Source organism: Populus alba, chromosome 7 (genome assembly GCF_005239225.2).
Source record: "Populus alba chromosome 7, ASM523922v2, whole genome shotgun sequence".
Lineage (NCBI taxonomy): Eukaryota > Viridiplantae > Streptophyta > Magnoliopsida > Malpighiales > Salicaceae > Populus > Populus alba.
The window spans coordinates 227,596-250,231 of record NC_133290.1 but is presented as its reverse complement, the minus strand read 5'-3'; the positions used below and the strand labels follow the sequence as shown (position 1 = coordinate 250,231).

Sequence of the window (22,636 nt, the reverse complement as noted above, 5' to 3'; positions counted from 1 at the left end):
ATGATGACGCAACTAAAAAATATTAATAGTAAAGTTAATTATTATTGTTGTTGTTGTTGTAATAATAATAATAATAATAATAATAATAATGGTGGTGGTGATGATGATAGCAGCAGCAACAACAATAACAACAAGAATTATAACAATAATAATATTATTGATAATAGCAGAAAAGATAATAATAAAATAAAATTAGTGATGGTAATAAGAATAATAGTAGTTGTAGTGGTAGTGGTAGTGATAACGATACTACTACTACTAATAATGACAATAATAATAATAATAATAATAATAATAATAATAATAATAATAATAATAATAATCATGATAATAATATTAATGATAATAATAATTGTGGTGATAATAATACCAACATTAATGATACTACTAATAATGATAGTGACAATAATAATAATAATAATAATAATAATGATAATAATGATATTAATAACTATGATACTAATATTGATGATTGTAATAATTGTGGCAATACTACTTCTATTGCTACTAATATTAGTAGCAGTAGTAATAATAATATTGTTATAATAGTAGGAGTAACAATAATCTATTATGATAATAATAGTTGTAGTGATAGTGATAATTGTAATGATAATGGTGATAATAATAAAAATGATAGTCATGATATTAATAATGATGATATTAGTAGTAATAATAATAGTATCAAAAATGATAGTAACAATAACAATAATTATTATTATTATGTGAGGGGGAAGAAAAATAAGAATAGTGATGATAATAAAAATATTAATAATATTAGCAGTGATAATAATGATAATTACAACAATAACAACTATAACAATAGCAAAAGCAACAATATTGATGATAATAGTGATAATTGTTATTAAGATAGTAATAATACTAATAGAACTACTACTATTATTACTAATAAAGATAATGTTGTCGCCGCCGCCGCCATCAACAACAGCAACAACAACAACAACAACAACAACAATTGTGATTTTAATAATGATAGAAATAACAATAGTGTTAATAATGATAATGGTAATAATAATGATAGTAATAATAATTTTGATATCTATTTTGTAAATTGTTATTTCTTTAAATTTTTTTGTATGATTGAATTTTTTTTTTCAATTTTATTATTTAATATTTAATTTATTTAATTTATTGAGAATTGAACTTCATGATTTTTTTTATACTGAATGCTTATGGTTTAATAACTCATATTATGAATTTAAAATATTAACATATATTTTTTAAGAGTTTTATAATTTTTTTATTGGATTATTTTAATTATATAATCTAAATAAAAAATTTGACAAAATATCTTATGTTGAGTTAGCTCTTATTAGCATTATTATATATTTATCATAATCAATTTTTAATATTATTTTTTTTACTTCATTTTAGATTTTAATACTTGAATATTATTTTTATAAAAGAAATAGTCAAATCTATAGCTTTCCAAAACTTATATTACTTTGTTTCTTTTCTTAAAGAAGACAAAACGGTCCAAAACCCAAACCCTTTACCCTCCATTCCCTATCCCCTCCTTAAAACACAAAATATCGGAGACTGTAATGAGTGGAAGCATGGAGTGCAGTGGAGTGCTGGCTTTTCTACCATCAACACCTTCAAAGGTATGCAAAAGCACCTCTCTTTCTTGCTCTTTGCATCAATCTGCACCCTCTACTGCCACTAATGAACTTAAAAACAACAGTACTGATTGTAGTGATAATGCTCCACAAAAATTTAGTTATAGCAGAGCTTCACCGTCAGTCAGATGGCCTCAACTTAAACTGAATGAAACCTATCATTCTTCTCCACAAACCCAATTCACTGAAATGTCTAAAGATGGAATCTTGAATCATTCATCACTTACCCAATTGACTGAAAGGTCTAAAGATGAAATCTTGGATGTGGGCTCTTTCGAATTGAGTGATGATGATGATGATGGGAGTCAAGAAGAAAAGTTGAGGTGGAGGCAAAGTAGGACTAGAGTTAAGAAAATGAATAAATTAGCACTTAAGAGGGCTAAAGACTGGAGGGAGAGGGTGAAATATTTGACTGATAGGATTTTAGGATTGACACAAGACCAGTTTGTGGCTGATGTTCTTGATGATAGGAAAGTGCAGATGACACCAACTGATCTTTGTTTTGTGGTTAAGTCCGTGGGCCAAGAAAGCTGGCACCGGGCGTTGGAGGTCTATGAGTGGTTGAATTTGCGCCATTGGTATTCCCCCAATGCGCGGATGCTATCCACAATTTTGTCTGTTCTGGGAAAGGCCAATCAAGATGCATTGGCTGTGGAAGTATTTATGAGGGCTGAACCTTCAGCTGGGAATACTGTGCAAGTTTATAATGCCATGATGGGTGTATATGCGCGGCGTGGTAGGTTTAATAAGGTCCAAGAACTACTTGATTTGATGCGTGAAAGAGGGTGCAAGCCAGACCTTGTAAGTTTCAATACATTGATAAATGCTCGATTGAAAGCTGGTGCAATGATGCCTAATTTGGCTATTGAGCTTTTAAATGAAGTGAGAAGATCCGGGCTCAGACCAGATATAATTACTTATAATACTCTTATCAGTGCTTGTTCACGGGCATCGAATTTGGAGGAGGCTGCTAAGGTTTTTGATGATATGGAGGCACATCATTGCCAACCTGATCTTTGGACTTACAATGCCATGATTTCAGTTTATGGAAGATGTGGACTGTCTGGCAAAGCGGAGCAGCTTTTTAATGACTTGGAGTCAAGAGGGTTTTTTCCAGATGCTGTGAGTTATAACTCATTGTTGTATGCTTTTGCAAGAGAAGGGAATGTGGAGAAAGTGAAAGAGATTTGGGAGGAAATGGTGAAAATAGGGTTTGGCAAAGATGAGATGACGTATAACACTATGATCCACATGTATGGGAAGCAAGGTCAGAATGAACTAGCACTACAGCTTTACAGGGACATGCAGTCATCAGGCAGGAATCCTGATGCAGTTACATATACTGTTTTAATTGATTCGCTGGGGAAGACAAACAAAATAGCGGAGGCTGCAGGTGTGATGTCAGAGATGCTGAACACTGGAGTTAAACCTACCTTGAAGACATACAGTGCTTTGATTTGTGGGTATGCCAAGGCTGGGAAACCAGTGGAGGCTGAAGAGACTTTTGATTGCATGCTCAGGTCTGGAATTAGACCTGACCATCTAGCATACTCGGTCATGCTGGACATCCATCTAAGATTTAATGAGCCAAAGAGGGCAATGACTTTGTACAAGGAAATGCTTCATGATGGTATCACACTGGATCATTTCCTTTATGAGTTGATGCTACAAACTCTTAGGAAGGTAAACAAAGTGGAAGATATTGGAAGAGTTATCAGAGATATGGAAGAAATATGTGGCATGAACCCACATACTATTTCTTCTATTCTCGTCAAGGGTGAATGCTATGATGAAGCTGCAAAAATGCTGAGACGGGCAATCAGTGATCGCTTTGAAATAGACCGTGAGAATTTGTTGTCTATTTTGAGTTCATATAGTTCATCTGGGAGGCACTCTGAGGCACTTGACTTGCTTGAATTCTTGAAAGAACATTCTCCGAGGTCCAGTCAAATGATTACTGAAGCTTTGGTTGTTATGCTTTGCAAGGCTCAGCAGTTGGATGCTGCTTTAAAGGAATACAGTAATAATAGAGAACTTGGTTTTACTGGGAGTTTTACCATGTTTGAATCCTTGATTCAATGCTGTTTAGAAAATGAACTCATTACTGAAGCTTCTCAGGTGTTTTCTGACATGAGGTTCTGTGGCATCAAAGCATCTGAACGTCTCTATGAAAGCATGGTGCTTTTGTATTGTAAAATGGGGTTCCCTGAAACAGCCCATCATCTTATTGATTTTGCAGAATCAGATGGCATAGTATTGAATAATATATCCCTTTATGTCAATGTGATTGAGGGATATGGAAGATTGAAGCTATGGCAGAAAGCAGAGAGTGTAGCGGGGAATTTGAGACAAAGGTGCATGACTGTGGACCGTAAAGTCTGGAATGCTTTAATTGAAGCTTATGCTGCAAGTGGCTGTTATGAGCGAGCCAGGGCTATTTTTAATACGATGATGAGAGATGGCCCTTCTCCAACTGTAGATTCCATTAATGGTCTCTTGCAGGCTCTGATTGTTGATGGAAGATTGGATGAGCTTTACGTGGTAGTTCAGGAGTTGCAGGATATGGGTTTTAAAATAAGCAAAAGTTCTATTCTTTTAATGCTTGATGCATTTGCAAGGGCTGGGAACATATTTGAAGTGAAGAAAATATACCATGGAATGAAGGCTGCGGGTTATTTTCCTACCATGCATCTTTACAGGGTAATGGCTCGGCTGTTAAGCAGGGGAAAACAGGTAAGGGATGTTGAAGCCATGCTTTCTGAGATGGAAGAAGCAGGATTCAAGCCTGATCTTTCTATATGGAATTCTGTGCTCAAGATGTATGTGGCAATTGAAGATTTTAGGAAGACAACTCAAGTTTACCAAAGGATCAAGGAGGATGGGCTGCAGCCAGACGAGGACACTTACAACACATTAATTGTGATGTATTGCAGAGGTCATAAACCAGAGGAAGGTTTATCACTGATGCATGAAATGAGAGTGGCAGGATTGGAGCCTAAATTGGATACCTACAAAAGCTTGGTTGCATCATTTGGCAAGCAGCAGTTGGTGGAGCAAGCAGAGGAACTTTTTGAGGAGTTACAGTCAAAGGAATGTAAACTAGATCGCTCCTTTTATCATACAATGATGAAAATATATAGAAATTCTGGAAGTCATTCTAAAGCTGAAAGACTGTTTAGCATGATGAAAGATGCAGGAGTGGAACCCACTATTGCCACAATGCATTTGCTTATGGTCTCCTATGGCAGCTCTGGACAGCCTCAGGAGGCTGAAAAGGTTCTTTCTAATTTGAAAGAAACAGGTTCAAATCTCAATACGCTACCCTATAGTTCTGTTATTGATGCTTATCTCAGAAATGGAGATTACAACATCGGAATTCAGAAATTGATACAGATGAAGAAAGAGGGTCTGGAACCAGATCACAGAATATGGACATGCTTTATTAGGGCTGCAAGTTTGTCCCAGCGCACAAGTGAGGCCATTGTCCTTCTAAATGCTCTCCAAGATGCTGGATTTGATCTTCCAATCAGGTGGTGATTAGCTACAACTGTTACTATGGCTATTATGCACAAGATATATTTTTTAGTAGCATCACTCTATTTTTTCATAGCGGTATTTCTGAGTGATTTTTATTTTGCAGGCTTCTAACAGAAAAACCTGAATCATTAGTTTCAGCACTGGACCGGTGCCTTGAGATGCTAGAAACCCTGGAAGACAATGCTGCCTTTAACTTTGTCAATGCATTAGAGGATTTGTTGTGGGCATTTGAACTTCGAGCCACTGCTTCATGGGTTTTTCAGTTGGCCATCAAGAAGAGAATATATCGTCATCATGTATTCAGGTAAAAGCTGAAGACTTTTTTTTCTTATGAATTTTATTGGCTTTATCATGTCGAACTATACAGAAGGATCTCATAGTATTTTCTCTTTAAAATTATTATGCTGCACGTGGATAAATTTATATCTTGTGGTCTTTTTAACTCAGGGTAGCTGACAAGAACTGGGGAGCTGATTTTAGAAAGCTGTCAGGTGGCGCAGCTCTTGTTGGTCTTACTTTATGGCTTGACCACATGCAGGCAAGATCTCTCATGAACTTATGAATATGATCTTTTTATGTGAACGTATGATTTTTATTGATCTATTTTTACCCAAGTTGAAGATGTGAATTGCCAATCTGAAATTCCTTCTCCATTCATACATGGGATAAAATTGCTGTCATTGAACTTCAGACATGCTTCCCAGTGCAAGCACATGCAAAATACATTAATATTTTAATGAGCACACAGGCATGTCTGTATGTACCCCTTCAGTTTTTCAGGTAAAAAGTATTTATGCGAATCCATGTTCAGGCATGCTGATAAATCTAACAAATGGAAATCATCATCCATGTCTCCTATACAAATGCTTAATGTCACTATCCAGAAGGAGAATATTGACAAAAAGGATCTTTTGGTTTTACAATGCGTGTCTAAAGCATAATACTTTTAATGTGGCAGGACGCATCCTTGCAAGGATTTCCAGAATCTCCAAAATCAGTTGTTCTGATAACTGGGACAGCTGAATACAACATGGTGTCCCTTGACAGCACACTGAAGGCGTGCCTTTGGGAGATGGGTTCCCCATTTCTTCCCTGTAAAAGTCGGAGTGGGCTCCTTATAGCCAAGGCCCACTCCCTCAGGATGTGGTTAAAGGACTCTCCTTTCTGCCTGGACCTCGAGTTAAAAAATGCCCCATCTCTCCCGGAATCAAACTCAATGCAGCTAATAGAAGGATGCTTCATAAGGAGCGGTCTTGTTCCTGCATTTAAGGAGATAAATGAGAAGGTTGGGTTTGTGAGACCAAAGAAATTTGCTAAGTTTGCTTTACTATCAGATGACAGAAGAGAAAAGGCCATTCAAGCATTTATAGAGGGTGGGAAAGAAAAGAAGGAAAAGATGAAGAAGAGGGGAGAGCTTGGTAAGAAAAGGAATATCAAGGTCATGCTCAGAAAGAGGAAGTTTACCAAGCAAGCCATGCCATCAAACAGGGGGAGAATAGCTTAGACTATAAAAATATAAAAAATGGAGCAGAATCACCAAATGGAACGATGGCGTGGTTGTACTGGAATATAATATGCTATGCATCTTTCCTTATTTCTTGTGCTTTCAAGTCAAGATGAAGTAATATCATAGTGTATTTTACTTAATGGATGATTCAATAAACGAAGCAAGAAAATTTGAAGGAGCTCCAACTCACAATATGCAGTGATACATATCCAGCATCATTCTTGGCTTACCAGTTCAGCTGTGGGTATCTCATTCCGTGCAGCTCATCACAGCTCACAGAACTACACGTGATGTAAGAATCTCTTCCCAATGACACATTATCTTACCTAAATCATTTTTGTTTGTCCTTCATTTTATTTATATATTTTTCATTTTTTTTTAGTACTGTCACCTTCTTCTCATCATCACATGCGAAACAAATTGTAACACGTGGTGATGACATAGTTCCTTGCATTTGTAGATATTTTTTGTAAGATTTTTGTTCGTATATGAAGCGTTACTTGTGGAACGTACAAGACCCCTTGGGCTTTTCTTCTAATTTAGCTTTATAGGACTTCAAGCAGTTTTCTTTTTCTTTCCTGATTGTGTCACTTTCTTTGTGGAAGCAAAGGATATCTTTTTATTGACCAAAGATGGAAGTTTCTAAGGCTGTTATCACAACTTAATTGCAAACAATATGTCTCTGGGCCACTTTTGACACTTACTTCAGTATCCAATGAAGAGGGAATTTGTTCACAAGCTATATCTCTGTTTCTCTATATTCTAAACAAATATTAGTGGTTGTGGAGCAATGCATCTTATTTGCGGCTTATACACCTGTTGTGCAGGTATGCAATCGCTAGATGATTGATAGAAGGGTGATGTTTACAGTTTTGTAGTGGTTCTCCTAGAGCTTTCTGTGGAGAGGAAAACTATGGATCATACCATGCAAGCAAACAGCATAGACTTGTTATATGGGTGAGTTTTCTGCTTGGTTTTCGCAATATTATTGATTCTCTTCTGGTTAGCATTCTATATATATAAATATATATTATTTTCCTTTTATGTTTGAGAAGAAGATCAACATAAATTTGCTTTTGTCAGGCTACCCCAAGACTGAGTGGAGCAATAGTTGAATAATTTATATATCCACAGCTGAAGGGAGAATATCCACCTAAAGTAGTTGACAAGGTATCATTTTCTTCACCAATATGGTCACCAATCGAACGTACACACTATATTACGCACAGAGCCAATATTTTTTTCCTTTTCTGGTTCCCAATCTGTGCACATACACATGTCCACAGACGCATGTGTATGAATTTGTTAGCTGCATGATATCATTTTCCTTTTTTTTTTTTTTCCTTTTCCATTTTGCAGCTGGCAGCTTTGCAGCATCATATATGCAGTAAGAAGCTGAGTTCCAGTTGAATATGTGCATTGCTGCAAGGCACCATAACCACTCCCGAAGGCAGCTGGTGCTCTCTTGAGACCTAAACCAAACTCTGTTTCTTGCGGGGGAATTTCTGCAACTTGTGCGCAATTGGTTTCACTGCATGCAGATTTCCTGTTCAACTCTTTATATTTTTTAAACTTTTCATATAACGTGCTGGGGTCTGGAGGCTTGAGTTTTACTGTAACTATCAGTGCCCCTGATGCTTTGTTGGCGTTGTTGCTTGCTGTTAGTTGCACCAGTGACCAGACTGCTGATTTTTCAAGTGACGATGGGATTGCTGGTGCAGATTTCCTTTCTTTTATTTTTACATCCAACCGTTTTTGTTAAACCGGGTATGCCCCGGTGGGTTGACTAGAAGTTCGACCTTGCCGGGTTTCAAGTTAAATTAAAAAAATATTAACTTAGTAAAACTTGATTAACTCATGACCGGGTTAAGAGCTAATCCCGGTTTAATTTCAATGATTTTTTTTTGGAAAAAAATGGAATAAATTATTTTAATAGAAATGATTTTTAATGTTATAAAATAATTATAAATTGAGTTAGGAAGTTGATATGAACATGAATATTCATGATTAAATTATGCATGAATCACTTTAAGGGATTTGCTATAATATTTATGAAAAACCTAAATTAAATAGTACCATTAAAAAGTATTTCAAAGTCAACAAATCAACAATCTTATATTTCATTAAAAAAAGGTTAATTATAACATAGCTACTATCTTAAATAATTAAAACACTCCTTTAAATATTATTGACAATGCTCAATTAAGTAGGTTTTTTTTGTTACAAAAGTAAATTAAATTAAAAAAACAAAACTATAAATAAATTTTAAAAATAGGGATTAAATATATAGCTTCCAAGACTATAAGAATTAATTACATATTTTTGTTAAACTATAAGGACCGAGTTAAAATTTACTCAATTTGGTTAGTTATTTAAAATAAAAAATAAAAAATCCATTGACTCGCTCTCTATTCACCTACACGCGCTTCTCTTTTTGCCCCTATCATAACTTCCACTCTGGTTTCAAAACCCTAGGTCAAAATAATTAACTAGTTCAATCTCAATTTTTGTATTTATTAAGTTATAATTTATATTCATTTTCATCATAATTTGTTGATTGTGCTTTAGGGTTTTTCTTTTTTGATAAAAAAAGAACAGATGAAGAGTTCAATTTCTTCATTTACACATAAAGGTTCAATAGCGGAGGCAATTCTTGAATCCAAAAAACAAAAGAAACTTTTTGTTGTTTACATTTCAGGTAATTTTATTTTCTTTGTTTTTTAGTGTACTGTTTCTAAGGAATTATGCTTTTTTTAGTTAAAATCTATCCAGAAAAAGAATCTCAACCGTTGGATTTGGAGGACCAAGTGATGGCTGATTCAATGAATGAGATTTTTTTCAAAAAAATTTAGGCTGAAGTTAGGGTTTCTCTGAAGGGAGTAATTCCGTGCATTGATTGGTGTTTAGTGTTGTAGTTTGTTAAAAGTTTGAACAGTTGAATTGTGAGAGATCAGATAGTTTCCCAGCTAATACTTTGAACCGGGGATTGCTAATTGCTAATTGCTAATAGTGGTGTGTAATGTAATAGCTAATAGTGGTGTAATGTAACAGAGGGTGAAATTAGGGTTTCTCGGAAGTGAGTAATATTTTGAGGGTGGTTGTTAATTGTTTTGATATAAAGTGGAAGTGCTGGTGTCGATTTTCAGGTGAAAATGTGGCATCGGCTGAATTGGGAAAATCCACTTGGACTGATTCTAAAGTAAGGCTTTTTTAGTTTTTTCTTATCTGGGATTAGTTTTCTGAATGATATCTAATATACCGTGTTATGGATCTAATATTGCTGTGCTGCATTAGGTGGCAGAGTCGCTCTCAAAGTACTGCATTTTATTGCATTTCTCAGAAGGAAGCAATGATGCTTTGAATTTTTCTGCAATATGTATCCTCTATATGAACTTATTACAATTTTTTGCTCGTTATTATTATTTTTTATTTTTATTTTTTTTAAGTAAAGAAAGGTCATATATTTGAAAGGAGGTTGTATCCTTGCATCAAATTGAAATTACAGACAGACAGAAATCTGCTCCTTGTATAACAGCTATTGGCTACAATGGGGTTCAACTTTGGCAAAGTGGTATGGTGTTGTACTTGAAATCGTTGGTTTTGGTGCCCATTTAATGTGATGCGTAATGGTGTTGTTGAGATTTGATTAATTTATGTTTTTGTGTGACCGTGCAGAAGGGTTTGTTACTGCTGAAGTTTTGGCTTCTGCTTTAGAGAAAGCATGGTTGACCCTTCATATCCAGGTGTGCAAGTGCTTGTTATCTTGTTAGTTATGTGCAGAGTTTACAACACTCCTAGTCTTGTTATGCACTTTTGTGGCAACTCTCAATACCTGTGATTCCACTTTGAGCATTCGCTAATGCTCATGGAGCTAAAGTTTGTTTGGACCATGTTCTTGCAAATAGGAGATTGTTACTTGAGTATAAACCAGTTTAGATATCTTCATGTTTACTGGTTCAGCTGTTTATTTTCTGCTCAAGCTATTTAGAGATTTCATGCTCTAGGACCCTACACTCATTTCTGACTTATGCCTATTCCCCTTTCAAATTGAAATCTCTGATGACGAAGTGCAGGAAACAACAGCAAGTACTGTCCTGACTACAGCGCTTGCTTTGAAGAAACCTGAACCACCTTCTGGGTCTTCTGATATCGGTTCCTCTGGGCAAGGAAGTTCTTCAGGTACAGTCATTCCGGTGCCTTTGAAAGACAGGCATATCCAACCTTCAGAGGTTGGAACACAGGCTGCTGCTTCGGAGGTGATAGAAGAAAACAAAAGTCATGAACCTACTGCTGAGGTAATTAAGCAACAGCTCTCATGAAGTTCTCTAATGGGTTTAATAATGGTATTAAATGCTTCGATTGTTTTGTTACTCACATGAACTGAAAACAATAACCAATTTGGGTGACAAGACATCTTCAAAATCATTTAATGCTCAGAAGTCGCAGACTGTTGGGGATGAGCGGTCCACTTGTCCCACCGAAGAAGACAAGAAATCACCCAGTTCTTCGGTAACCAGCACAGACAATATCATAGCTGATCATACATCTTCTGCTGATGAAGATGGACTTCTTGCCCAAGAAAAGAGTGTTAGTACAGGTGTTCCCACAGGAGGCTTGGAATTAAGTACTACTGAGATAAAAGAAGTGGGAGGAGATAAAAAGGCTGAATCCATGGATGATATGGTGCCTGGGACATTGAATAATAATAAAAAAGTTAATGTATCAAGTGATGCTCATTTAAATATCCGTCTGCCTGATGGTGTTAGCTTACAGGAGAAGTTTTCTGTGACAAGCACTTTGAGAATGGTTAAAGATTTTGTGGACAGAAACCAAGCAAGTGGCATTGGTGCATATGATCTTGCCATTCCTTATCCTCGCAAGACATTCAGCGATCAAGGTATGCACATCAAATATCCTACTGTATCTCATTGTTTTTGTGGCACGATGCTTTGGTTACATGGCAATGATATTTTTTTGTTGTTGTTTTATTTCATATTCTTGAAATTCATTTCATTAAGAAGCATTCTAAATATACTTTTTGTTAGTTTTTATTTCATTTTTTCTCAAGAAGTTTTATGTTGATACCTTCATAGAAAAGGCCTATTAAATTAAGTTCATGCCAATTATAAATTTGTTTTTCATTTTAACCTGTTGCAGATTTGAATAAATCATTATCAGAGTTGTCTCTACTTAATAGACAAGCATTGATAGTGGTTCCTCGTCAGCGAGCCACAAGTTACCACCAAAGAGGTTCTTTGTCAGACAGAGCAACTACTACAACTAGCAGTGGTTCAGTAAATGCAAATGACTGGGGATATTTTGCATGTGTCAAAAGGCTTCTATCCTACGTTAATCCTCTCTCCTACTTTGTTGGTAGTGCAAACTCATCAAGTTCTGGACAAACTCAATCTGCCATTGGGGAATATGGTGAGTTTCCATACCATACTAATGATTCATTTATACTTATTTGGGCCTAACATCTGAAATGAAAATGGCCTCTTTGAAGGCTAATTTCGTATCGAGTCTCTAAAATTGCATATTTTCTGTAAATCTTATCAGTGGGTCTTCATTTTCTCTGGATTATTTTTCCGGAATGAGATTTTTCATATCACTTTTGAGTGTTATGAGAATGGAGAGGCATGTGGATTGAGCGGGGTGTCTGGGGCTGATGGCTTGCTGAAAATGAAAAAGTGGAAGCTTTCATCTTTTAGCTCGTTCTTTTTTTGAAATAAAAAGTGATAAGCTCTTCAGAATGTGCAAAGTTTGAAATAGTAGCCCATTTCTTCAATTAGCTTTTACAGATAAATTTCTTTATTCATTTCTCATGTTCATGAAATCCACGGAAATAGTTTGTGTTGAAACAAGTGGCAGTTGCTGGAAAACTAGCGTGGGAAGGTGCTCAGCTTAGAGAACATTCTGTCTTCTAACTTCACAGTTAAATATCATCTTTTTTATACATCACCCATGTTTGTGAATTAGTTGAAATAACTGGTCACAAAGTGCTTTCATGGAATGTACTTCATAATCATTGGCTTCAACATCGCAGGCCCAGATTCAACATCTCAGAATAACACTCCAAGAGTGGACAGACCCTACTCCAGTTACTCCCCAAATCAAAACTCTCCATCAACTGGCATAAATGACAGCAAGGGCAAGCAACCAACAACTTCACGTGTTGGGAGCAACATTCACACGCTGAAACATGACGAAGATGATGGCCGATTCAGTGAAAGAAATTCCTTCTGGAATGGAAATTCGACTCAATACGGTGGTGATAATGATGCTAAATAGGAAGGTGATGCTCCTTGATCTTGTGAGGAGCTTCAGTTCATGTTTTTTCACAGTTTTTTACTTTGGGGCAGTGACCTTTTCTGAAATAGGTGTGAGTACATATTACCAGATAAAAGCATGATAATTTGGTATATATTCCTATTTGCTAACAATAAAACCTTCAAGGAATAAGAAGTTAACAAAGTTCCATAATTGCTTCAAAATTTTATTTATGCCTTGTGCAGTTGTGAATTGTAGACTGTCAAGAGTCGACTTGATCATGATCTTTGCTGAAGAACCTCCTCAAATCTTGATACTTGCATCTGGCCAGGAAGGACCATAACTCCGTGTCCATGTTGTATGATAGGAAAGGGTTACCATCTGATTCCCAGTATGGCCTCCTTTGTCATTTAAATCAGAAGCCAAAAACGGAAAAGCGTAAGAAAATGGCATGCAGTTCATTGGCTGCAACTTAGGCATCATGCTATTTTCAGTTTATTTTTCCAAAAAAATTCTCAGTTTCCGGTCTCTGGTGATTCTTCTCCGCATCAATTTCTCCCCAACAATCCCTCTCAAGACTTCAAGATTTGATTTACAAGCATTCACTAGTTAATATACAGGTTAAATATAACCAACGGTGCAATTTTTACTTTTCAGAAATATCAATTTTCTTTATTTTATACAACCACAGTAAACACATTGAAAATCTTACTTTAATATAATTAGACAACTCCTAATAAATTGGAAAGCGATCAATCCCCCCCCCCCTTCTGATATGTGATTCAACACTGTAATATATATTTATTTTTATATATATATTATATTTGGTTCCGTTTGTGAACCTCGATTAATCTTATAGGTTACGAAATTAATGACCATATAAACTTTTAGTGGTTTTGAGATTTGTGAAATTTAAACTAGTAATTTTTAAGAAAGAAATTCATAATCTGATTAGTTGGATTATATTTTTATAAATTGATTCAACATAATATTTGAGTTCTAAAGCGGGATTGTTGACGCCCATCAATTCAAAATAATATTGTAATAAGTTAAAGGTATCACTTTTTTATTAATTTTTTGAAGAGTCAAACTAACTTGACTACGGGTTGATCTGCTAAGATTGTCTAAACCTGAGTTGGTTAATAAAACTGCAATGAAGTTGTATTCTAATCCAACTCCTTAACAAAAAGACAGTAATTTCATGGACATTTACCTGCATAGATTAATGAAGAAGTTTCTTGTATTAATCAAATGGCCTTGGATAGATACAAGTTAAGCCAAAAAGCTCTTTATTTATTTGGTGAACACACTACGAGAGCACAATAATTAATTTACGCGAATGCTGCTAATTTGGGCTTAGGGGGATTAACCAAGCAGATGTCGAGGAGACTATCAACGGAAGTGTACTTGTACTCAGGATATAACTCGGAGGCCTCCAAATCATCTGCTGTGAGTTCAAAGCTCATCTGATCACCTTTGATGAATATGTTGTGCAGGATCGACGGCGGGACGTTTTCTGGGAAGGGCAAGGCTGCGTTGTCCACCATGGAAAAGCTTATCAAACACCATAACATATAACATATAATGTAATGTAACAAAATGTGTCATATCGAGACATTTCAGGTAAATTTGGGTGTCGTTTCAAGACAGAAAAGGTGAAAACAGTGGAGAAAAATAAGAACAGTGAAGATAAAGAACATGTTTTTCAATATCTCTTGTTTTCAGAGAATAAAAATTCATTTCAAAACCCGTTCTAAAAACATATATTTTTAATGTTTTTATCGTCAAACACCAACCCAACGTAGTCATCCATGTGCTGAATGAATTTGATAACATCGATCCTTTAAGAAAAGCTTAAGCCATGCATGCATTTAGTTGTTGTTTTAACCAGTGTTTCATCAACGGGGGCTCAAAGCATATAAAAATAATTTCAGATGTGACGACTTACACTCAGAGAGCTTCACGATTTCTTCCTCAGGGACATGGATTTTCTGGAGAGTTCGTCCAGTCTTTTTCTCCCAAGAAGATATCAAACCTAGCTGGGAAACAATGTTTCCAGGGGGCCTGTAGATGATGACACGATTGGCAACCCTAGGATCTGTTGCTGCTTTCACCGTATAGGCTGCCACATCCTCTTCATAATTCAACACAGCTTAAGTGACAAAAGAAAAGACAAATAAATAAATAAATTAGGAAAATAAATCAAATGAGAGATTTTATGATAATAGAGAATAATTACTTTATGAATAATGTGTTTTTTTTTTTTAAAAAAAAATTTCTTATAAATATTCAACAAGAATAAAAAAAAATATATATTTATTATTTTTTAATTAATTATAATTAGGCAAATAAATAAAATTAGAGATTTTATGATAATACAAATAATTACTTTATGAACAATGTGTTTTAAAAAACATTTCTTATAAATATTCAACGAGAATAAAATATATATTTATTATTTTTTAATTATAATTTTTCTTATATAATCTTATCAAATTAATTATATAAAAAAAAAAGAAATGCATAAATAGAAATATATATAGGATTTTAAATATATATAAAATCTTGACAAAAATTCATAAAACTCACAAGAAAGAACTTTGTACGACACAATAATATAATTAATTTCTCGATGATTATAGATATCTGTATTAACTTGTGTATATCTCGATTAATCTCACGGGTTCTGAAAATTAATAATTATATAAGTCTCCAATAACTATAAAATTTATAAGACTCGAAGTGATGATTTTTAAAGAGAAAATTTAGAACTTAATTTTTTTTTTTTGGTTTAATATATGTATGACCTTTGGTTTATAAAGAACAAATCAAAATTGCCTCTGGTTTTGGTACACTAATTTAAATTTCCAATTATATATAGAAATATTTTTTGTTTTAGAACATTCTTAAATAAATAAGTACCAGATCTTTTCCATGTTTATCTTGAAGAGTTTTGTAACACCAATTAAACTTGGTCTAACAAGTCAATCTGTGTCTTGCTTGACTCATTCAGGTCTCAAAAAAAAAAAATTTAACTTGGTTAATTTAATAAGTTAATCTGTAATTTGATTGATCTGGTCAAAACCCATTAATTTTGTAATTATGTTTTTAAAATAATATTATTTTGATTTTTTGTTTTTGTTTGAGGAACAAGATTTATAGTTAACGTGGATATATCAATCCGTCGGGTTTTGTGCGAGATTGACCCTTAAATCTGGTTTAATATAGAACATGGTCTAGGTTAAATTAAATATCTTGAAAAATAATGCGAAAAAAAAAAAAAAAAAAAAAAGAAGAAGGTAAAAACGCTAGTATATGTCGGCGGGTGGGTCAATTGCAATGGACTCACCCTTGGCTTCACCGCTTCCATAAACAAGAACCTCTTCTCGTTTCTCATGGGGATGGAGCAAGTAATCCACAAAATATACAGCAAATGAGTTTGCAGAGACGTAAGTGTAAGAAAGTCCAGCAGCTTCTGATGCTCGCCTGATCTTCCTTTTGTTATCAAGCACTGTTTCAAAAGGTGGCAGCCCGCTAACTCTATCCACCTCGTTTCCAAACTCTGATGGCACAAACCTCTAACAGAGCACGCACAGAAGATCATGATAAGCCTGTGCTAGTTAGCCAGCAATATTTCTCCAAGAAGGGATACGGTATAATCATAACTTACTTTGATGTTTCCAGCTTCTTTCATAGCACTGATTATCTTGAGTTGGTCTAGATGCTGAGGAACTGCAAGAGTAGAAATCACTACATCCACTTGTTTCACTGCTGAAACAAGCTTCTCATGCTCCTCCAACTCTCCCTGTCAAATTATACACACTGCATCAATATATAATATTTAAGATTGGATTTCACCAAGAACTTCTTCTGTATACGTAGGCTATAAGGTAACACAGCAAATGAGCACGTAGCTAGAGGAAAGAAGTTCAGAAAATAGTAAGAACTTCTTAAGTTTATGCATGGATGTTGAATGGAAGAAGACAAGTGTGTACTTGGAATACAGAGACTCCCATGGATTCGAATTCCTTGAGGAGGTGTAGCTTGGAAGGATTGGTGTCTGGTTTGACAGGGCGAACAAAAGCGTAGGTCGGATGACCCATCGAGAGGCTTGCCTTGATCATGTGTAAGCCAAGATACCCAGTCCCTCCAAATATCAGTATCTTGCTCTTCTCACAGGCCATGGCTCCCCCTTCTTCTTTCTTCTTATTTATCTCTCATGTGCTTCTTGCAGTCTGTTGCAATAGCTAGGAAATACTTGAAGCTTGGAACGTTGATCTTTAAATAGGAAAAATATTCCTTGACTATTCCCTGGTAGGCTATAGCAGTGCCTTCACATGAACTGTTTTTCACTTTTTTTCCAAGAATTAAAAAAAAAATGAGAAAAACATTTAATGGTTTGGTTGCATGCATGTTCTTATACTTGAGATGTTACCTTTTGTTTTGCCTTGTTTAAACCTTTTTTTTTTTTTTTTTGTTATTATTTTGTCATGCATTGCAATATTGGTTACTATTTCTCCATGATATTATTACTGCCATGAAGGAAATTCAATTAGAAGACAAACCCTATGTTTCTCCTTTTTGACGAATCATAGGTCCGCAAAAGACAAGAGAAGAGGAGTGGTACTCATGGCAGAGGCTACTATTTTGGTGGCGGCCTAAATCATAGTTTTAAAATCTAATTAAATTCGGTAGGTGGATGTGAAATCTAATCAATTCAAAGTTAGAATCAATTGAATTAAAAAAAAAAAATAAAAAAAATTGGTATGAGCTGGTAAAATCCAATTGCAACTTATTGATTTTTTATTTTTAACTAAAACGATGTTGTTTTAAATTTTAAAAAAAAAATAACTCGGGCAACCTGGTGATAAAGTTAAAATCCAGAACTCGAGCCTTGAATTGGGCTAGGTATAAAAACTATGATCTAAAATATAAAAATAAAAAATTAATTTTTATTCTTTAAAAACTACAGTTAATCATCAAATACAAAAACTACCTGAGTCTTTGATCTGTAAGAAAGAAAGAAAAAATTCCTTTGACTTTTAAAATAATAACAGTTGTTGAAGCTTGGAGTGTTGATCTTTATTCAGGGGATTATATATATCGTATTATTATACATGTACTGACAGAAACCCATTTATGGCAATTTAGAAATTATTATATGGGCGATTTTGGCCAAGTCTTTTACTATAAAAAAAAAATAAAAATGTCTTATTTTGTTAAATTTTGAGGTTTGTTAACTCACCTATTATTCTCTTCTTTTCCCCTTTAGAAGCATCCACTTACTTTTAGGTTTTTTTGATTTATAATTAAAATTAAAAAAAAAACATATTAAAATGCTTATATATTTATTTTTTTAATAAAAATATTATCCGCCTTATAGTAAAATTCGAGTCAAGTAATAATTTGTATCTTGACTATTTTTAATAGGATATCACGTAACTTCAAAAACTATTTTTCACAATATTCGTGTTTTTCACATTTTTTTATGCAAAAATCACACTTTCCAGCAACACCCCTCCCTCTCCTTCTCACTCATGTCTTCTTCCTTTCTAGAGCCAAGGCTAGCTCTTGATCATCAAGACCGCCCCACTTTGCTCTTCTCTCTTCGAGGCTAGCCTGTTTAGCTCTGCGATTGAACCTGTGTTTGGTCAAATTTTAAATTTGTTTTTTTTTTTTTGTTAAAATTGAATGTAGTTTGTACTTTTTGGATCGTTTTGATGTGCTAATGTCAAAAATAATTTTTAAAAAATAAAAAAACATCATTAACATGTATTTCAGCACGAAAAGCTATTTAAAAAACAACTATTACCATATTACCAATACGCGACTTCAGAATTGACAAGTCGCCACACCAACCAATTTGGTCAGCTCACGTATAAATGGCTGATGTTGTCTTGTTTTACCATGTGTATCACGAAATATTGTGCAGAATTGGAAGTTTCACTTTGGACCATGTATTCCAACCAGGCACACAGGTTGGAGGCAAGGTACGATTTTTGTGTTCATAGATTTGAGGTTTATTGTTTTTTTGTTTGTGGGGGACTGTATTTCAGAAGTATCACCAGATAGAATATTATTACCCACACATTTTTAAACTCCCCTGACCCAGGCATATGAAAGAATCTCAAGCTCTCTGATAAATGACCTGGACCGTACATTATATATATTTTTATCCAGATAAATTATAAATATTTTTATCAAGAAAAGATATGAATATCTTATTTTAACACGGTAAGAGATTTCTACCATGATAAGATAATGATATCTTATACTAAAACATAAGACACTTTTATCTTAACAAGATAAATATATTTTACTAATAAGTCAATCCTTTCTCCTAGAACAAAGGGAAGGACCTTAAGGGCTATAAAAAGAAAAAAATAACTATTTGAGGGTTGAGTTTTATCTCTCTCTATTTTACAATGGTAGATCTATGTTAAAAATATAATTATTTTTTAGAAGTATAATTGATTTTCCTCAGAACTGATACTAATTTAATCGTCGGAGAATCTTTAAATATATAAAAGAGAACCTTTTTCTTATAACAAGCATGATTTATTAGTCACTCCAATAAAAAATAATGAATCAGATTGCCAGAACTAAGAAATTAGCAATCTTATCTCAAGCCTCAGCTTGACCTTCAAGCCCATGTGATAGAAACGTGATTCATCACATGTTATTCACAAGGATAAGGTCATTGAAGAAAAGATTAATGGCTTCTCCCACACATCCCCCTTTCCTTATGAAATATCATGTTTGTTAGTTAAGAGTATCATAATGTATGGTTATAAAACCAAAATAGTCTAGTAGGTAGACCCTACATCTGGTTGACCCAAAGTCTAGACCAAACCAAGTTAAAAAAAGAAGAAAAAAAACCCTATTTATTTAGCATATGAAATATTATTTATCCCTGCGCATATATATATTATCAAGAAACATGATCCAATTCGTATTAACAATTCAAATATTTATACTATTTATCTAGCATATGAAATATTATTCACTCACTTGACTCAAAAGTGAACAGAACTCAAAAGCAAATATCGGAAAAAATCCTACTAATGTCCCATACGTAGAATATCAGGATTATCTGAATAAAAAAAAAGACATACTAAAAAATAAATCGAAAAAAATAGACAACTTATTTAATACACTTAACTAAGGGTCTAACTCATAACCATATATGTTTATGAACCAAACTGGTCATTTTTCCCCAAAACCCAAAAATTAAACTGTGTTATCGAAATCTAATCATAAGAAAAAAAATCATAAAATTTGATAATAATTCATCAAATAAACCTCAATTATCCATCAAACAAATTTGAAAAACTAGAATAATAGCTAGGGATCAATCTGAAATTTTATTAGATCTTTAGGGGTCAAATTGGAGGACCAAACTTAAAATGTCAAAAAATCATAACTATACTAGAATTTTGCACATAATTCATCCTCAATTCTATCCAGAATCTTGAATTATGTTCCAGATATCAATATGTAATTTTTTAAAATTTTATGGACTAAACCGTAATTTTCACAAATTGAGAGACCAAAATGAAATTTACACAAATCAAAATCTAGAAAGGCCTCACACAAATACCAACAAACTGGAATTTGATAGAAAGGAACATATAAATATTTATGAATGGCATTGTTGTCTTTTCATATATTGTGATAAAAATATACACGAAGTCAAAATAAATAAATAAATAAAAATGACTTGAAAAGGTAGTAGTGCCCTTGAGTTCATTCTTATAGGTGTTAATTATTAGGGGGCATTGTAGTCTTTTAGAGAGAATTTAGAGAGAAAACCATTAGTGAGAGGAAGAGAGACATGGAGAAGGTGAAGAAAAGAAAGAGATAAATGAATAAATAAACAAAAAAGTTGAGAGATGGATAATAAAAGAATTAAGTGTTAAAGGAAGAATGAGTTTTGATATGTATGATAAATGTGATGTTGATTTTGTTGGGGTGTCTAAAGATTTGAGGTTTTTGTTGTTAAAATTAATTAATGATTATTATATGTGATTGTTAGATTGATTGATTCAAATGTATTGTTAAGAATAATTATTTGAGATTGAATTTGATTAATTAATGTTTTTTTAGTGCATAATTTTTTGAGTTGTGAAGAAAACTGGGCTTGAGATCGAAGATGATCAAATTTCATCTTGGCCCTTTATTTTTTAGAATTACAATTTAGTCCCTATAGCTTTGGAGAATTATGATTTATTCGTAAAACTTATTCTGAAATTTTAGGCAGAACTGTGAGATTAAATATGATGAAATTCAGTTTATTCATTGATTTATATAATATTATAAGTTTAATCATTTAATTTTGTAAAAATTAAGATTTAACCCTGAATTTCAGGAAAATTGCAATTTGATCCCTGGTTATAAAATAAAGTTTTTAAGATGTTTTCCAGCAAAAAGTTTAGATTTACTGATGGTGGATAATTAAGATTTAATTAATCTTATTTGCATTTGAAACTAATTCAATATTGGGTTTGTTTATTTTTTAGGTAAAGAATAAATGGAATTAATTACACACCATGTGTTTGTTTGAACAATGTGAAGGTCATTCATATGCAGGCACGACGTGCCAACATGTTTATTTTAATTATATTTAATGAATATAATACATAAAAATACATTTAAGTACCCTTGAAATTTACAATAAAAATAATGTAAAATAACAAAAAAAAAAAAAAAAAACCTTATATGAGAGTTTTTTGGTTTTGTCTTTAAGAGCATCAAAGAAATGATATTATTCTAAAAAAAATAAAAATTAAAAAATATCCTTAAGTAGTAGATTTTAGATTATTTTTTTATAATGTTAAATAAGTAATGTTATTGTACAAATAAGACAAATTTAATGATCTAATTATTTCACGATGAAAAGACCACCTTGCTTTTAATACCTAATTGAAATGTATTTTGAGTTAGAGTGATCTCGGAATCATTATTTCAAAGAATAATAATCTAAGTCTTGGGTTAAAATAGCGTCTCTAGTTTTTTTTTCCCCTAATATTCTTATTATTAAATTGTTATTATTTCTTCTGCCTTGGTTAAAATTTTTATTTTTTATTTTGTTATGTGTTGCAATGGTAAGTATTACATCCATCATGGTAAATATTACTTTTTTTTTTTTTTTTTATAATTGTCAACTCAAATTACTTCTAAAAAAAATTATCTTAATAATTTTTTTAAATAAAATAAAATATCGATTTCTTAATAAAATATATATGTAAAAACCAAAACAATATTGTTTTGGGTATTTTTTTTTTTAAATGCATTAAATATTTATATTTTACTGACCCAACCAAATTAATTAGATTTAATTGAATTAGTATTTAAAATCATTAAAAAAAATAAAATTAACACGAGCTAAAGCCAAGATCAACAAGTCTCACTCAATTTATAAGTCAAGATCAACAAGTCTCAACAAGTCTCCCTCAAGCCAAGCCAAATTTAATACTTATGCTTTGATTTTTCATCATATTTCTTTCAACCAACGTGAAAGAGAAAAACAGGAAGCAATATTTATCATCTGACCTTGTCTATCCCACTGGCCAACTTGTCATCTCTTTGACTAAGATAATGATGGGTATTATTGACATTTTCTTAAAAAAAAAAAAAAGGGAAAAAAAATTAAATTTGTGGAGCTTGAATTTGGTTATTTTAACTT

At 33.2% G+C, this 22,636-nt stretch overlaps 3 protein-coding genes across 9 annotated transcripts; 2 read left to right on the top strand and 1 right to left on the bottom strand.

The window, feature by feature from the left end:
• The first annotated feature begins 1,475 nt into the window (after positions 1-1,475).
• Positions 1,476-8,417, top strand: LOC118032099 (pentatricopeptide repeat-containing protein At3g18110, chloroplastic). 4 transcript variants are annotated; one of them, XM_035036698.2, is made up of 7 exons: positions 1,478-5,167; positions 5,278-5,478; positions 5,622-5,712; positions 6,133-6,973; positions 7,572-7,638; positions 7,765-7,851; positions 8,041-8,417. In XM_035036698.2, the coding sequence occupies exons 1-4, from the start codon at positions 1,563-1,565 to the stop codon at positions 6,676-6,678; spliced, it is 4,443 nt and encodes a 1,480-aa protein (XP_034892589.1). In that variant the 5' UTR covers positions 1,478-1,562; the 3' UTR covers positions 6,679-6,973; positions 7,572-7,638; positions 7,765-7,851; positions 8,041-8,417. The 4 variants fall into 4 exon arrangements, with proteins under 4 accessions (XP_034892590.1, XP_034892589.1, XP_034892586.1 ...); XM_035036695.2 differs by having other exon boundaries at positions 7,509-7,638; XM_073410462.1 differs by having other exon boundaries at positions 7,509-7,638; positions 7,765-7,888.
• A 639-nt stretch (positions 8,418-9,056) lies between these two features.
• LOC118032106 (plant UBX domain-containing protein 11) lies at positions 9,057-13,610 on the top strand. Of its 4 annotated transcripts, none has more exons than XM_035036714.2 (10): positions 9,057-9,156; positions 9,250-9,379; positions 9,828-9,880; positions 9,976-10,057; positions 10,187-10,252; positions 10,357-10,424; positions 10,755-10,976; positions 11,092-11,578; positions 11,839-12,108; positions 12,728-13,164. In XM_035036714.2, exons 2-10 carry the CDS (start codon positions 9,280-9,282, stop codon positions 12,970-12,972), a joined length of 1,593 nt encoding a protein of 530 aa, XP_034892605.1. In that variant the 5' UTR covers positions 9,057-9,156; positions 9,250-9,279; the 3' UTR covers positions 12,973-13,164. The 4 variants fall into 4 exon arrangements, with proteins under 4 accessions (XP_034892605.1, XP_073266726.1, XP_034892606.1 ...); XM_073410625.1 differs by adding an exon at positions 13,197-13,610 and having other exon boundaries at positions 9,102-9,379; positions 12,728-12,976; XM_035036715.2 differs by having other exon boundaries at positions 9,102-9,379; positions 11,119-11,578.
• A 569-nt stretch (positions 13,611-14,179) lies between these two features.
• Positions 14,180-17,271, bottom strand: LOC118032105 (isoeugenol synthase 1). Its single transcript, XM_035036712.2, has 5 exons — positions 16,947-17,271; positions 16,622-16,756; positions 16,301-16,529; positions 14,900-15,103; positions 14,180-14,482 (listed from the first exon to the last, which is right to left on the bottom strand). Exons 1-5 carry the CDS (start codon positions 17,133-17,135, stop codon positions 14,283-14,285), a joined length of 957 nt encoding a protein of 318 aa, XP_034892603.1. The 5' UTR covers positions 17,136-17,271; the 3' UTR covers positions 14,180-14,282.
• Positions 17,272-22,636: the final 5,365 nt, after the last annotated feature.